The sequence below is a fragment of the Poecilia reticulata genome, linkage group LG21 (assembly GCF_000633615.1).
Source record: "Poecilia reticulata strain Guanapo linkage group LG21, Guppy_female_1.0+MT, whole genome shotgun sequence".
NCBI classification, from domain to species: Eukaryota; Metazoa; Chordata; class Actinopteri; order Cyprinodontiformes; family Poeciliidae; genus Poecilia; species Poecilia reticulata.
Window position 1 is genome coordinate 11,252,595 of NC_024351.1, and position 14,867 is coordinate 11,267,461.

At 41.4% G+C, this 14,867-nt stretch overlaps 3 protein-coding genes across 3 annotated transcripts in view; 1 reads left to right on the forward strand and 2 right to left on the reverse strand.

Moving 5' to 3' along the window:
* Positions 1 to 221: 221 nt before the first annotated feature.
* eif2s1b (eukaryotic translation initiation factor 2, subunit 1 alpha b) lies at positions 222 to 5,150 on the reverse strand. Its single transcript, XM_008397485.1, has 8 exons — positions 4,977 to 5,150; positions 3,463 to 3,705; positions 2,964 to 3,043; positions 2,704 to 2,855; positions 2,502 to 2,608; positions 2,333 to 2,430; positions 2,104 to 2,247; positions 222 to 770 (listed from the first exon to the last, which is right to left on the reverse strand). Exons 2-8 carry the CDS (start codon positions 3,701 to 3,703, stop codon positions 645 to 647), a joined length of 948 nt encoding a protein of 315 aa, XP_008395707.1. The 5' UTR covers positions 3,704 to 3,705; positions 4,977 to 5,150; the 3' UTR covers positions 222 to 644.
* Positions 5,151 to 5,198: 48 nt separating this feature from the next.
* atp6v1d (ATPase H+ transporting V1 subunit D) lies at positions 5,199 to 9,307 on the forward strand. The gene is made up of 9 exons (XM_008397486.2): positions 5,199 to 5,425; positions 7,007 to 7,124; positions 7,212 to 7,291; positions 7,370 to 7,437; positions 7,516 to 7,560; positions 7,641 to 7,744; positions 7,876 to 7,942; positions 8,032 to 8,110; positions 8,641 to 9,307. The coding sequence occupies exons 1-9, from the start codon at positions 5,385 to 5,387 to the stop codon at positions 8,783 to 8,785; spliced, it is 747 nt and encodes a 248-aa protein (XP_008395708.1). The 5' UTR covers positions 5,199 to 5,384; the 3' UTR covers positions 8,786 to 9,307.
* Positions 9,308 to 10,301: 994 nt separating this feature from the next.
* pals1b (protein associated with LIN7 1, MAGUK p55 family member b) overlaps positions 10,302 to 14,867 on the reverse strand; it is an 18,462-nt gene continuing 13,896 nt past the window's right edge. The window contains exons 9-14 of the mRNA XM_008397483.2: positions 12,991 to 13,059; positions 12,844 to 12,915; positions 12,105 to 12,266; positions 11,502 to 11,704; positions 11,270 to 11,380; positions 10,302 to 11,134 (exon numbers count right to left, since the gene is read on the reverse strand). Coding sequence (XP_008395705.1) covers positions 10,958 to 11,134; positions 11,270 to 11,380; positions 11,502 to 11,704; positions 12,105 to 12,266; positions 12,844 to 12,915; positions 12,991 to 13,059 — 794 coding nt within the window. The 3' untranslated portion in view covers positions 10,302 to 10,957. The remainder of the gene's footprint in view (positions 11,135 to 11,269; positions 11,381 to 11,501; positions 11,705 to 12,104; positions 12,267 to 12,843; positions 12,916 to 12,990; positions 13,060 to 14,867) is intronic.

A 14,867-nucleotide genomic window follows, 5' to 3' on the forward strand; every position in this document is an offset into this window, starting at 1 on the left:
CCCTTTATTTTTTTGAGCAGTATATTTACCCACCAGATGCAAAAAGCTAGCCAGCTAGCAAAGATGTTAGCGGTAGCCTTATCAAAAACTTTTGCTTGACAGAAAAAAGATATAAAAAAACTTAAGACTAAGCAGTCCTGCCAAGATTATAATTAAAACCTGTGATTAACATTTTTATTGCCAACTTTATCCTGTTTGGGCTTTTCACTGAACAAGACTCATTGAGAAGAAAATTTCCAGAACTTTATTGATGTCATGTGAGCTACACACAGAGCAGATCTTGCTGGTAAAACACCTTGGAACTGGAAGATAATATCACAACTGAATGCGGTCGATAGATGAGCTTCTTCTGTCCCTTCGGTCAGTCGCGTTCACTGACCACTCGGAGATTTGGAGCCATGGATACTGAAGAGGCTGAGCTCTGAAGCAAAAGGTAAGTGAAGGCCACTGAGCAGCTTCTGTTTATTCAGACTGAAACTATCCTGCTGTTAAACTTGCTTAGCCATCCTTGTGTTCACGTGGGGGTTGAGAAGATCCTTTTCTTTTGCCAATCGAGTAATAAAATGACTTAAACGTTTGCAACCTGAAAAGCTGAAACCGACTACCAGGCCTGTCCACATCTTCTCCTCTGATTCTTCGTCTCTTCAGTCCTCAGTTTTGGCCTCCATCTCTTCAGCGTCGTCGTCTCCGTCCACCTCAGCGTTCTCTCTTTCTAACCTCTCCAGCTGCCGGGCGAGCTCAGTCTCATCCGTGTCCGTCACCACTTTGGGCTGTCGGGAACAAAAATAATAAAAGTCTTATTTAAATGTACAACATGCAAACCTTTTGAACATGTAACAACATTAAATAGGAAGAGAAAGGCAAGTCGGGTTCAGGAAAAAGATTGATGCAAAGCCCGATTCCCCCTCCCCCCTCACAGGTACCTCAGTTATTAATGGGGCAAAACAAATTTAATTTGCAGCAATACTAAAGTTGTGCAGAGCATGTGTGTAAAAAAACAAAATTCAATCTGCTCAGCCACATCTTTAGAAATGTCCAAATGTCATGGACAATAAAAACCCCATATGATTGGAGTTCATAATTTAGTCCAATCAGGGGATCCTTAGATTATAGTTTTACTGATCCACAAACCTCTAGTATTTTTATTCATTACTTAGTGTAATGGACCAAGCCAAAGTAACATGTTATACGGAGAGTAAAAATAAAGGGATTTTACAAAAATAACAATCTGGTAAGTGCGGTGTGCATTTATATTCATCCCCCTTTCTGCTGATGCCTCAGAAGGAATCAGAGGTTTATTAGAAAACACAGGAGATGGACAAAGCCAGCTAGTAGATCATTAATCAGAGAAGCAGTCAAGAGGCCCATGGTAACTATGCAGGATTGGTTGTTAAGGTCAAGAGCTAATCTCGCCTTACTTTATGGAAGTAAAGCGAGAAAGAAAAAAAAAAAAGCCTTAAAAGATCCATTTCTCTACTTTAAGCTGGGTAGGTGGCACACAGCAAACATGTGGAACAAGAAGATCTGGTCAACTGAACTTTAAGTCCTACATGCAAACCTTTGTTGAGGGAAAAAAATAATTTTCAGTAGAAAAACCAAAGACTGTCGAGCTTTATGGGGGAAAAAAATGGAGCCAATTACAAAGCAATTCAAAGAGAAAACCATTTTGAGTCTCCAAAAACTACTTGAAACAGAGATTTATCTTCCAGCAGGACAAAAGTCACAACGCTAGAAACAATGAAATGGTTTAGATCCAAGCTATTCATGTGCTAGAATGGCCTAGTCAAAGTCCAAGAAACTTGCCAAAGCTAACTCAGGTTGAGCTTCATTCGCAACAAAAATGTATAATTTAGTGTCGAGGTGTTTAAATTGGGTACAGAGATAAACTAAAAGACTCTGCGGATGTCTCTACCAAATGTATGTAAATTCATCTTGGATTTCCTACAATCTGCTGTTTTGATCACGTTTCTTTACAGGGGCGGATTTTCTGCTTTAGAGAAAAATCAAAGGCAGCATTCTCCCTCCAAACTGCAGCAACTTAAAGAGAACATTGTGGAAACTTTGATAAATATTTGGTTCCAAAAGGCAGCGGGAATTCCTCACCTCCATCTGGATGTTAAAGACGCCTCTCTTCTCTTCTATCTTCTCCTTGATCGCAGCCATGGCCTGGTTGAGGACAGACAGGCCTTCTGTCCGCTCCAGGGTGGTCGTGGTCATCACGTATCGAGGGGGGGCGATCAGGTTGATCTAGACCGAGCAGAAACCACAGTTAGCTACGGTGGCGGTAATTAGACATTAATAACAGAAAAGACGGAGGCGGTGGGGGCATCACCTTGATGGGCATGACCTCAGTGGAGCAGGCGAGTCCGGCCCTCAGAGCTTCTTTCACTGCATCGATGCCCTCGTAGCCGTAGCATGCAACTTCAATATCTGCAGAGGAAACTAAACTGACCGTCCGTTCGTCTTCGTCCTGCCGCGATTCATCCCGAGAAATAACAAACCTGCTCTGATTTTGACAGCCTGCGGCGTTAGCCGCCTGTTGATGTTGTCGATCAGCACGTTGCGCTCCTCCTCCGTTAAATCCAAACCGTCCAGGATGGTGGGATCTCTGTCAAAATGGAGCATTTGCTGTAAAAAAAAACCAAAAACCAACAGGAAGCCGATCGAATTCAGACTCTGGGTGGAATCTTGCGTGGGACTCACGACACGGCCTGTTTGAAGACGTCGTAGGCGCCGTATCCTGGCCGCTTGTATTTCTCGTCAAAGACCCAGGCGGTGCGCTGGTACAAGCTTTCTAGCTGCTCGTCCTTGGTGTACTCCAGAACCTCCGCCACGTGCCGCAGGATGCTGTAAACCTGCAGGAACCGGCGTAGTGCAAAGCGTCAGCCGACTCCCTCCTCCTCCTCACACAAAGTGAAGAAATAATTTAAAGCAGGAAAAGGAGGATAAATTACACAACTCACAGTTTTAGATTTGGTAAATTTGTCTTCGCACTTGATGGCCTCCTCTGGTGAAACTCTTCTTTTTGATAAGTCGATGTATCCTGGAGGGGAAAACTTGACTTGGTCACTCTTACGGAGAAACTTTTATCCTTCATTTTCATAGAGCACATCTGCTAAAATGTTGAAGTGATTTATAAGTGTGCATAAACTGTAGAAACCAGTAGGAATATTTGAAAAGTAAATACATAAACAACATTCAGTTTAGTGAAGCCAGAGCTGGAGTTTCACATTTCCTGTTCTCTAGTTCCTGTTAACAGACCAACAGCAGGATGTGAATGGACGACTGATCTAAACCGACATGAATTTCAACCTGCAGGCTTAAAGGCAAACAACCAAAATTAATAGGATTAATTAAATGGTCAGTTGATGAGGTCAAAGGTCAGATGTGCGTACGGTTACCATCCACGTGATTGCTTGTAAGTTTAAAATGCTGTTCATTTGCATTTCTCTCCGCGCTCACCTTTCTCTTTGTCGACTCGGATCACGACGACGCACTCGTTGCGGCCGATGCGGATGAGCTTGTTGATGGAGCGGATACGTCGCCGCGACAACTCGCTCAGGAGGATCATGCCCTCGATGTTGTTGTACTCCAGGAGGCTGACGTAGGCCCCCATCTCGGCGATTGACCGCACGTTCACCATGACGACGTCCTCCACCTCTGGGAACCGGTGCTGGTAAAACCTACAGCTCAGACCCGGCATCGCTGAGAGGAAACAAACGGAAGAAATGCTTACGGTTAGGTTACTAACGCAAAAAAACCAGCAGAAAGTTTATCTAAATGGAAGCACAAAGGAGTTAAAGGCGGCAATAATTCTTATCTGAACTGAACAGTTGCTTAAAAGAAAACTGAAAAAGACAACTTAGGCTCCATCTTCTTGATATTTAAAAGTTAAACTGTGTCAAAACACTTATTACCTTCAAATCTACCTCAGGAAACTGTTTTAATCCCCTTAAGGCCTCAAAGTAAGGTCGCAGAGGTCTACAAGCAGGTATGGGGATTAAATTAGCTTAAAGATATAATCACACTTGTGCAGGCATCTTGCTGATTTCAGCATCCAGTTTAAAGTGTTTATAAGTTTCTTGGTTGCGCCACCAGACTCGTCAAACCTTTTGTACCTTTAAAAGTTAGTGGAGACGCCTTTGGAACATTGGCTTAAAATTCTAGTTTAGTACCACAATTTACCATTTATTTTCAATTACGTTACCTGGACATAAGTAAGTTAAGTTGTCGACTTAATTACCGCTTCAATTGAGCTATAAAAAGAAGTGGAGAGAACCAGTAAGCAATACCTTACAGAAAGTTGTTTTTGAGCTGTAAATATCAGATATTTACAGCTAGTGTGACGCAGCAAGAAGCCACATATTAAACATTAGATTAGCATTAAACAACAAAAAGAAGTGTGTATTTGTCCCTACAATAAGAAATACTATAAAATATCCTCCCAAATCCATGGGGGGGCGTATGGAGGGAGTACAGAACCAGTACTTGTGGCTACATCAGAGTCATCTCTACAATCTAACAGACAAAAAATTAATCCTCATCTCTCAACCGTTTAGTGATGCGTTCACATGTAAAGACGGTTATCGGAATAACTGACTACTTTGATGCTCAGGCTCAAGTATTTTATTTTAGACGTAGTTTTGTGTTTGAATGGGATGATGCAACGCTGGCATTTTTTTTTTTTTTTTTTTTAAAGAAACTAACATGAACATTTACTGAGACGAAAAGTAGCATTTCAAAACGATTCCATCAATCCCGGGGAGAGTTCACTGAAGCAGATTTTGTGATTAAATCTGTAGCGCCAAAGCGAAAAGAACACTGGTGGTTTACTAAAGTGGAAAAAAAAACGGCTACTTTAACATCTGTTAGCGGCGATGCTAACAACCCGGTTTCCAAATCACATGCGCCTCCTGCCCCTGCTAGCTGTTAGCAGCACACGGCTCCGAACATCTTAGCCATCAATAGAAACTCACCTGTGTCATGTGGTTACACGACAATAAACTGGGAATTTCTGCGCTGGACGCGTTCAAATGTGCCGTTGAAGATGACTTCTTATGTTTTTAAGATGACAAATCGGGCCCGCTAGCTCACGTTCATGGATGTGCCTAGCTTCTTGCGACCCGGAAAGGATTCGTGGAGCTTCACGACGCGCGCATGTGCAGAGCGAGTTGCGGTGTAGTCACATGACCAGAGGCCAGCTGATCATCACGGACGGACAAGATCACGACCATTAGCTTCGTTCGTGCACTTAATCCTACACGAATGCGTTTTTTTTGTCACAATTTACTAGTAGAATTGTAAATAGATACTAAAAGTATCCCGACAGGATCGAGTTCAAACCGAGGAAGTAAACAGAAGACAGTCGACTAAAAGACGAGAAGATGTCTGGAAAGGACAGGATCGACATATTCCCCTCCAGAATGTAAGCTGCCCGTTTCGTAGCTAGTCGTTATAACATAAACTAAATCATTTCATTCTTTGTTTTTGCTTCTGCTCAACCGAGATCGGTGATTATCTGCACGTTTCTCCCAAAACGGGAGGACATTTTGTTTTTACACTGTGACTCAAATGCAGTCATAGCTTATATACGAGCCAGATTGCTGCTCGAAAGAGGAAGAGTCCTTCTGTGGTCATGTGATGTTTCTAACATCACGTCTGAGTGTGAAGTGTCCATCTGAGATTTCCATCTGGACCGCGGTGTCGCCCTGCGGCTTCAGACGTCAATGTGTTTTATGTGAAAGACCAACACAGATCAGCACATAACTGTCTTTCTGTTCCATATTTTCATTTCACCCTGACTCTGGTGCTGAGCTGTGGAGTTGTGCACCTACTCCAGAGTTATCTTAAATAAACAAACAAATAAATAAGTATGACGCTTAGGATTTTTATGTGTAAAAAGATTTTAAACAAAAAGTGAGACCCACCTTTTCCTTTCACTCCACAATTATGCATAAAATACACTGAAGGTTGTTACTGTGATGTGACAAATGTGGACAAGTTTAAGACACAAATACTTCAGCAAGACATTGTAATACTGAGGATTAAATTGGCACATTTGATTCAGCATGGGAGTGTTGGTGTTCTCTCCAAAGAGCTTCGTAAGATTTCAAGAAAAAAAGAGCAAATCTTAAAGCTGTTGTATCTCAATTCTTGGATGTGATGATCGTCAGACTTGCTTCTAAGACCCGTAGAAGTCCATGTTTAATGTCGTCTGTAGATATGGACCACTAATCTCTGTTCATATTTCGACTTTTGGTAAATATATGTAATAATTTGAATGTTTAGGTGTGTTTTAAGAAGAGCTACAAGGCCTGTCATGTTAGCCAATTTTTCTGGACGATAAATGAATCATTGCGATAAACAATAGTATTGTTATTTTGAGACAATTTTCGAGTAACATATCGATAAAGGCAGAATTGTGCTAATCTGCCCTCTCAGAGACCAATAAACTTAAATTTTGCCAAGAACCAACTCATAACCACAACCATAAATTAAATTGATGATGGTGTCTCGAAACAAAATTGGCCTTCAAAACAATATTAAATCTTTAGAAATGATCAAGCTCATTTTAATTTATCGTAGCATCTGGTTGAATGGTTTATTTCGACAGGCTGAAGCGCTATGCAAAGCTTCGACAATATTAATACCTCAGAAGGCTTTCTGGAAACTACGTTCCAAGTTGTATTCACGCTAAAATACATTTTTATTTAGACGGCAAACAAGTACAGAAAACCCGTAAGGATGAGACCGGAAAAACTACTTAAAATCCAAACTAAACTTTCCGTTCTCATCCTAGTTTTCCATCAAAATGTTGTTAAAAATCTGTGGGGAAAAAATTATGGAATGACTCAAAATGGGAAATGATTGAGCTACATTCAACATGGCATCAGTCTGGTATAAATTTGACAAAGAAACCATCCCTCTTCAGCAGCTGTAGTTGCTAAATTGAGCTGTACATCAGCCAGTCCATCATTATAGGTGTGTGTTGTCGTGGTGTGTGCAGGGCTCAGACCATCATGAAGGCCCGGCTGAAAGGAGCGCAGACCGGCCGCAGCCTGCTCAAGAAGAAATCCGACGCCCTCTCAATGCGCTTCCGTCAGATCCTCCGCAAAATTATCGAAGTCGGTCGAGTCTCGGATTCCGGTATCCCTGCTTCTTTCGGGCGAAGAGCCTCCAGTTCCTAAAATTCTTTTTGTCGCTTCCTTTAGACCAAAACCAAGATGGGAGAGGTGATGAGAGAGGCGGCTTTCTCTTTGGCCGAGGCCAAATTTACAGCTGGAGACTTCAGGTAAGGATTGCGACGAGATTTCTCACGGTTGTGCTCAGTTCGGAGCAGACGTGTTGAGAAAGTGTCACCTGTTCGCAGCACAACCGTCATCCAGAACGTCAACAAAGCCCAGGTGAAGGTCCGAGCCAAAAAGGACAACGTGGCAGGTTAGCTTCAGAAACGTTTCATTAAAATCGCCGCTGTGAGCGGGGACACACTCATCCGTTCCGATTTCATCCTTCCAGGTGTCACCCTTCCTGTTTTTGAACACTACCAAGAAGGCGGAGACAGTAAGTGGAGTCCGGTTTGTCAGTTCTGGTTTGTCACGATCAGCTTTTGGACACCGATTCTTCCTGTGCGTCTCTGTCAGGTTATGAACTCACCGGTCTGGCCAGGGGAGGAGAGCAGCTGTCCAGGCTGAAGAGGAACTACGCCAGAGCAGTGGAGCTGCTGGTGGAGTTAGCATCCTTACAGGTAGAGGGCGCTGTTGCAAATATAGAATCATATTGCCTCAGTCCCCCTCTCCCCCTCCCCATTTCTGTAATTGTAAAATTCCAGCTGCATTTTAAGAAAACAAAGACACATGTTGATATTTGTGTTTGCAGACATCGTTTGTCACCCTGGATGAAGCCATAAAGATCACCAACCGCCGTGTGAATGCTATCGAGCACGGTAAGCTCAAACCCAATGCTTGCATCAGGGCCGTTAGAAGAATATTAGATTATTTATTGCTTTGTGTGACTTTACTTCCCACTCTGCAGTGATTATTCCGAGGATCGACCGCACTCTCACTTACATCATCACAGAGCTGGATGAGCGAGAAAGAGAGGAGTTCTACAGGTGAAACCATGTCATGTTTTTAAATATTCATTAAAGCATTTCACAAGTGGAAAATCAGTTTGGTCAGACCTGAGGCACGCAAACTGTTCATGTCTCTGGAAACCTTAAAACATTATTATGTTAGAACCACAAACATAAACATGTTTTATTGAGATTTTATATAATAAAATAATACAAAGTAGTGGATTATTAAGTTAAAGAAAAACGATACGTGGTTTCCAAAAGCATTAAAAATAAAAACCTGAAAAGTATGCCGTGGATTTGGATTCATACTTTGTCTACATTTCATAGCTGCCAGTTTTATGGGCAAGTCTACTAAGTTTTTTACCCCTTACTCTCGCCAAATGTTTTATTTTATTTTGAAAACCACGTATCCCTTTCTTTCAGTTCACAGTTGTGCACTGTTTTGTTAGTCTATCAGATGAATACATTAAAGTTTGTGGTGGTTGTGTTGCCAGGTATTTCCCTTTTCTATAAGATTTGTCCCCCAGCTTTCTACCAACCTGCACCTGATTCTTCTTACCCGACAGGCTGAAGAAAATCCAAGAGAAGAAGAAGCAGCTGAGGGAAAGGACGGAGCTGGAGATCGCCGCCCGGCTGGCCGCCCTCGGACCCATCGCCGAACCCGCCAACATGCTGACGGAGCAGGCAGACGAGGACCTGCTGTTCGAGTGAAGCCCCCCCCCCCCCCTCACCTCCTACCCCTGCAGCCCGACACTCATCATCATGCTATTTATTCTGTGCCTCTCTGGCTGTGTTTATGTCTTCTCAGACAAGTAATGAAAGTACTTTTTTTTTTTTTGTGTGTTCACATCTGTGATTATATGTTCCGCTGTTTTTGTGTTGGAAAATATGAGAAGTTTCCAAGTGTGTCTCTGTACAGGAACCCGAGTTAAATCCTTATCCACCAGAGAGTCCAACAACCGAAGCAAATATCGTAAAGTATGTTTACATGAGGCAAGAAGCAACTGGACTGGATCAGCTGTAGATATGTTTTGAACCGCTGCATGCCGTAAGTCTTGAGGTGGTTGAAGGTTTCAGAGTGTCAGACTCTGTGTTGAGCTCCTGACCTCATGTCAGGGTGTTTATCATCACACAGATTCTCTGTAATGTTAACACTGTAAAACGTGCGCGTGTGTGTGTGTGTGAGTCAACAAAGCCAGGCACTTCATATAATTAAAGATGTTGTAAACAGTCCAACGGTGCTCTGAGTTCCGCACGTTTCGCTTAGTGGAATAAAAATACAACAAAATATCTTTTCAAATCTTAATTTATTAACACTTTTGAAAAGTTGTGCTTAAGAATTACTCGGTTTTTTAAAGATTCAATAATATTAAGTCACGATTGTACAATACTGATGAAGAGCATCTCGACAATATTACGCAGCATTACACAGATAATGCTGTTGGGCACCATTAAAGTATATGGTGCCATGCAAATGCATTTATACTAATTCAACTTTATATTTTGTCACGTTACCACACACATCAATGTACTTCATTGAGATCTTGCGTATCACAAGGGGAACTCTTGTTTTAAAGCGTTCCCTTTAGGATTGAGACGACTTTTCTCTGGTCAGATCAGAGCAAAACAGAAGTTTTTGGGCTACAGAGAAATTGCTGCGTCTGGTAGAAAACTAACACGACACACTGTAGTTACGGTAAGCATGATAGTGGCAGCGTTATGATGTGGGAGTGATTTTATTTAGCTGGACCAGCCGCTAAATAGAACTCGGCCCCGAAGGACAGCCTGGTACAGGCTGAGGAGCAGGTTCACCTTCCAAGAGGAAAAAAAAAACGCTTTAAACATGCAAAGATACCACAGAATGTGTTTGATTAGGGATGAACCCATTAATCGGAATAATTGTGATGAATCGTTTACAGAAATAATAGTCAACTAATTTAGTAATGGTTTATTTTTTATTCTAAAAATTTGTTGAATTCTTAAGGGGTTTTTTTTTGCAGTAAAATGTCTAATATTGTATTAAAAGGTTTAAGTGGTTACATGGAAAATCAGCAGAATATGCCATTTTTTGTATTAGATTAACCGTCAGCATAATCGATAGAATAATCAATTACTAAAATAACTGTTGATTGCAGCCTTACTTTAACGTATGCAGACCTAAATACAACTGAGAATCTGCGGCACGACTTTAAAATTCATATTCACAGCGAATCTCCTATTAATTTGATTTTTTTTTTTTTTGGCAAATGATAAATATCCCTTTTCATCTACTTCATGGTTATTTTCTAATTCGTGTTTATCTGTCTCATGAAATCCAAGGAAGTTATTTGACATTTAACGTGAAATGTGACAAAATGATGAAAAGTTCAAGAAGTATAAGAACCTTTGTAAGGCATGTGAGACACAATACCGATACTGAGACGCCAACAGCAGGTGGGAGACTTCACACTAAATCCAATGAATCTGTTTCTACTCTTTGCCTGATGATGTTTTGGCTCAATGTTTCACCAGAATGCCTTTAAAAACGTGTCAAATGTGCAATTTCTGGAGTAACAGTAAAATATTTCACCTCTCTGTCTAAAGAATATATGTTCACAATTATAAATAAATCAAAGAAATAGCATAGAAATGTATCTATCTGGAAAACAAAAGATTTTGCATAAAACTAAGACCTTAAACAGCCATCACAAAAATAGAAGAAAACAACCTACAAAAGACAAACATCAGTGTCTTGTCTCTGCAGCATCCCGTAACAATTAAGCTCCAAAAAAGGAAAAAAAAGAAAAGAAATGTGCAAGTGAAAATTCAGTGTCGCTGTAATACTGTCCGTCTCCTCTTTACCTTCTTGTTCCCTGAGACTCTTCGTGTCTGAGACTCGTCGTCTTAGCAGAGCCAAGACGACGGCACCCACTGCGGCTCGGTGTCCAGTTTGTCCACTAGCCTCCGGAGCTCCTGGAACACCTGGTCTGGATCAAAGTTAACGACGGTCGCGTCGAAGAAGTGGCTGTAATTCAGCTCCATCTCGCGGGCTTTTTCAGTGACCTCCTTCAGCTCCTCCGGCTGGGAAAAGATGTCAGAAGTGACACTTCAAACGACTGGCGCGAACGTTGAAAGTGTGCAGGAGATTTCCACTTTTTCTGCTCTGATAATGGTCTCCAGAGGCAACCAGGCAGAAGTGTGTGAAGGTCAGCTTACTTTTAGTGTTTTCCCCTCAGTGGCCAGCAGGGTGCGGAGTCGCTCTTGAGAAGGAGGAGCGATGAAGACGACGTACGGCTTGAGGTTGGACGACCTCAGTACTTGCAAAGACTGGGAGGGAAAATCGAGGCAGAGAATATTAGATTAGATTTTACTAAAACGCACAAATTTGAAATATATGACGCTATCGTGACACTCAACAGTGATTGCTACATTAGAAACAAATATTCACCCTTGTGTGAAGGCAGAGCAGACAGACGCGTCCGGAGTTGACGACGTGTCGGACGGAGTCGGTGCTGGTGCCGTACAGGTTCTTCTCGTACTCCCCTGATTCGATGAACTTCCCTGCCGCCAAGTCGGCCTCGAAGGACGAGCGACTGACAAAGTGGTACTCGCGTCCATTTCGCTCATGTATCCTCGGGCTTCTGGTTGTGTCTAAGAGTTAAAAAGTGAGAGATGCGTTCAAATTAAAACTGGTTCCAGACTTTTCCAGGCTCAGCTTTTCAGATCTCTGTCCTAAGAAAAGAATTAAGAAGGAAACAAAGAAAGAAAGGAGATAGAAAGAGTGAAGGAAGGAAAGAAGCAAGGAGGATGAGCGGAAACAAAAACCAGAAAGGGAACAGGTAGTAAAGACGCATTTTCTTTTTTTTCCTTCATACTTATCCAGACCTGGAAAATACTGAAATCTAATCCCATACATTCCAGACTTTTCCAAACTTTAAAGGAACACAATAAGCTTCGACAGTAAATCTTGTTTTTGTTTTTGGAATTTTTTCTTGCTTGTGTGTTTATCCTCTGAAATCAGAGAAAACTGTCCGTCTGAGTGTGGACTTACGTGGAACAGCAACGGCAAACTTGTCCGGCTCGAGGGACAAAAGTCTCCGCCGCAGCTCGTCGTGGCCACTGTTGGCCGGGCCGACCAGAGCTACGGGGCGTTTCCGATTAGCGGGCTGGTGGTACAGGGACATTTCCTCATAGGTCAGGACATCATTGTAGTCTGGGGAGACAGTTCAGGAAGGCTTACAGAAGCACCACTGACCCAACATGCACCTTGTGCTTTTAACCCGCCCGCTCTGCAGCTACTTTCAACCTTGACCCTCTTGCTGATGGCGGGAAAAACACAACAGAGAGTAAAGGTTAAAAAAAAAAAAAGATCACATTGTTTACAATATTGTTCAATGAAAGTGTTCTATTTAAAGATGAGCAACTTCAGGTGTGTGTGTGTGTGTGTTTCCTTGTTTTAAAAGGTGTCTCTGCTGTGTGTGTGAACCCTAAAACTGCACGTCCCTCGAAGCCATTTAAGCTCCCGCTGATCCGGTCAGTGAAGGCAAGTCTAATCTGACTTGTGACACGACAAGTCTGGACAAGCTGCTGTAAGAAAGACGAGGTGTGTCAACTTCAGCTTATGTGTGGGCGTAATGCTAACAGCGGTGGATGTTTGGCTGCTGGCCAGCGCTGAAACCCTCTTTTTTACGCGCTTAATGAGGACTGATAGTGAGCTAAGTGTGCAGATAGCACTCGATCCGAAGCGAGCTCACGCCTCAAACCGCTAAAAGAAGTAAAGGACGTCTTACCAGTGTTTCTGGTCAAGGTCGATGTGTTCCTTCTTCTCAGTTTCTTGCTTTTCTTCGAACACCAAATCTTCCCTAACGCGGATAAGAACACACATTTTCGTTTCATGTTGTTGGACTGCTGGAAATGTTTACGTTTGCAGTTGTTACCTTGCTGCTCTCGACTTTTGTCTGGCGTCGTTTTCTTTAAACTCTCTCTCTGTTGCTGGAAACTTTTACCTGAAGTAAGACAAGAAAGAAATCCACAGAAGTTATTCATACATCTTGAATTTTTCCCACATCCTCTCAAAGGCCACAAACCTTCATTGTTTTTGTTTTATTTCGTAAACCAACACAGAGCTTTGCATAATTGTGACATGGAAGGAGAAAGGTTCATGCTTTCCTTTTTTTTTGCCAAAAATTTAAAACATGCTTTAACTGTCTGGAAAGTGAAGCTTCTGCTAAAAAAATTACCCCCAAACTGGACATACATTGAGCATTAATCAAGTCATAAAAAAGATTCCCAGTTAGATTCAGGTCTGTAAATCTGTAAACTTTGACTGGTCCATTCTAACCCATTTAAGGTTGTTGACGGTGAAGTGTGTTGCCCAGTCCCAAGCTTATTGCACCCTCTAACAGTTTCTAATAGGATTGCCCATCTTCCCATCAGCTTCCACGTTCCTGCTGAAGATAAACAACCCCACATCATGATGCTGACACCACATGTTTACTACAGTCATATTGTTTTAAAATGTTCTACCCAAAGCTACTCAAGTGGCATAGTTTTAGCTTCACCTGGTTCAAATTCACTAAAGGAATGTTACATTATTGCATTTTAGGCATTAAAATTTGCATTTTCTTATTTTAAAAAGCAACAGAATTATTTGTAATGGTAACATGGTAAAGAAAAAATCTGAAGAAAAATCTTCAGAAATTTGCAACCAATAAAAAAAAAAATCTGATTAATTGATATAATAATTGAATACTAAAATAAATGTTAGGTGCAGCAACAAACAGTGCCATGTTTTATATTTTGAACAATGAATATTCCTCTTCACAATTACGCACAAAATGTATTCTAATCTAGTACATAAAATCCCAATAAAAGTTTGTGACTGTAATGTGAAAAACTGAATTGGCATGAGTAACTTTGTAAAACACTGCACTGAAAGTTAACAAGCTAACATTACAAGTTGTTTGGAAGGCTCTGGTTTGTACTTTCTAAACGTCCAAGTAAAGAAACGAAAACAAAAGATGGTGAACTTTCCATTTTTAGCACTGAACTTTGTTTACTTAGACCCCCAACAGTGTCTGGGTCAGAGTGCAATTACAATTAATTCCTAGGTGTTTGTTTTAATCTGCTGGATGCGACAGATGGTACACAAATCTTTCCAGGAAAGAAGAGCCATGTTAACCGTTTGTCTCTTCAAACGCATTTGGAGTGAATAACCAATACTCTAAAATAATCTATCATTTGCAGCTCAGGTATTGAGCTATTAGCATGTATTTGTAGATATTATATCTATTTTATTTCAAGTAATAAATTGTGGTACTTTAGAAATCACCCACTTAAGCACAACTTTTAAAAGGCAAGTTTACTCCAGTAATTTGTACCAGTACTTTACAAACATGGTTCCCCGACAAGAAGGCAAAGACCAGTTTTTCACTGAACACATTATCCTGTGCTGCTAAAGGTGCCCTAAGTTAACATCTTGTCTTTACACGCCTACAGACAGAGAGATCTCCGCTATCCTATTAGGTTCGCAGCAAGCCACCTGTGCGACACTGATCTAATAAAAGCTAATCATGTTTCATGTATTTCTCTCTGCTAAACAAACTCTCTTGAACAATCTCTGTTTTTCCCTCTGTGCTTTATTAGCATATTTACACGAGCAGGAGGATAAATATGAAAACATGCGGAAATGTACAGCTAACTAGCATCCAAAAGAGCTTTTTTCGGAACCCTAGTTTACTACGCGAGAGTTAGATGTGATGTTATTCCTCCTTTTACTTTGGTACTAGCGTCAAGCTAACTTTTTTTTTTTTTT

What these genes read in the sequence shown, in the direction of transcription:
- eif2s1b (XM_008397485.1), bottom strand. Translation starts at nt 3,703, where the DNA reads ATGCCGGGTCTGAGCTGTAGGTTTTACCAGCACCGGTTCCCAGAGGTG. An exon ending in GGCTGTCAAAATCAGAGCAG is followed by an intron (nt 2,431 to 2,501) that starts GTTTGTTATTTC and finishes TTTCCTCTGCAG; the next exon opens with ATATTGAAGTTGCATGCTAC. An exon ending in CTGAGGTCATGCCCATCAAG is followed by an intron (nt 2,248 to 2,332) that starts GTGATGCCCCCA and finishes TGCTCGGTCTAG; the next exon opens with ATCAACCTGATCGCCCCCCC.
- atp6v1d (XM_008397486.2), top strand. Translation starts at nt 5,385, where the DNA reads ATGTCTGGAAAGGACAGGATCGACATATTCCCCTCCAGAAT. An exon ending in CAAAAAGGACAACGTGGCAG is followed by an intron (nt 7,438 to 7,515) that starts GTTAGCTTCAGA and finishes TCATCCTTCCAG; the next exon opens with GTGTCACCCTTCCTGTTTTT. An exon ending in GAAAGAGAGGAGTTCTACAG is followed by an intron (nt 8,111 to 8,640) that starts GTGAAACCATGT and finishes CTTACCCGACAG; the next exon opens with GCTGAAGAAAATCCAAGAGA.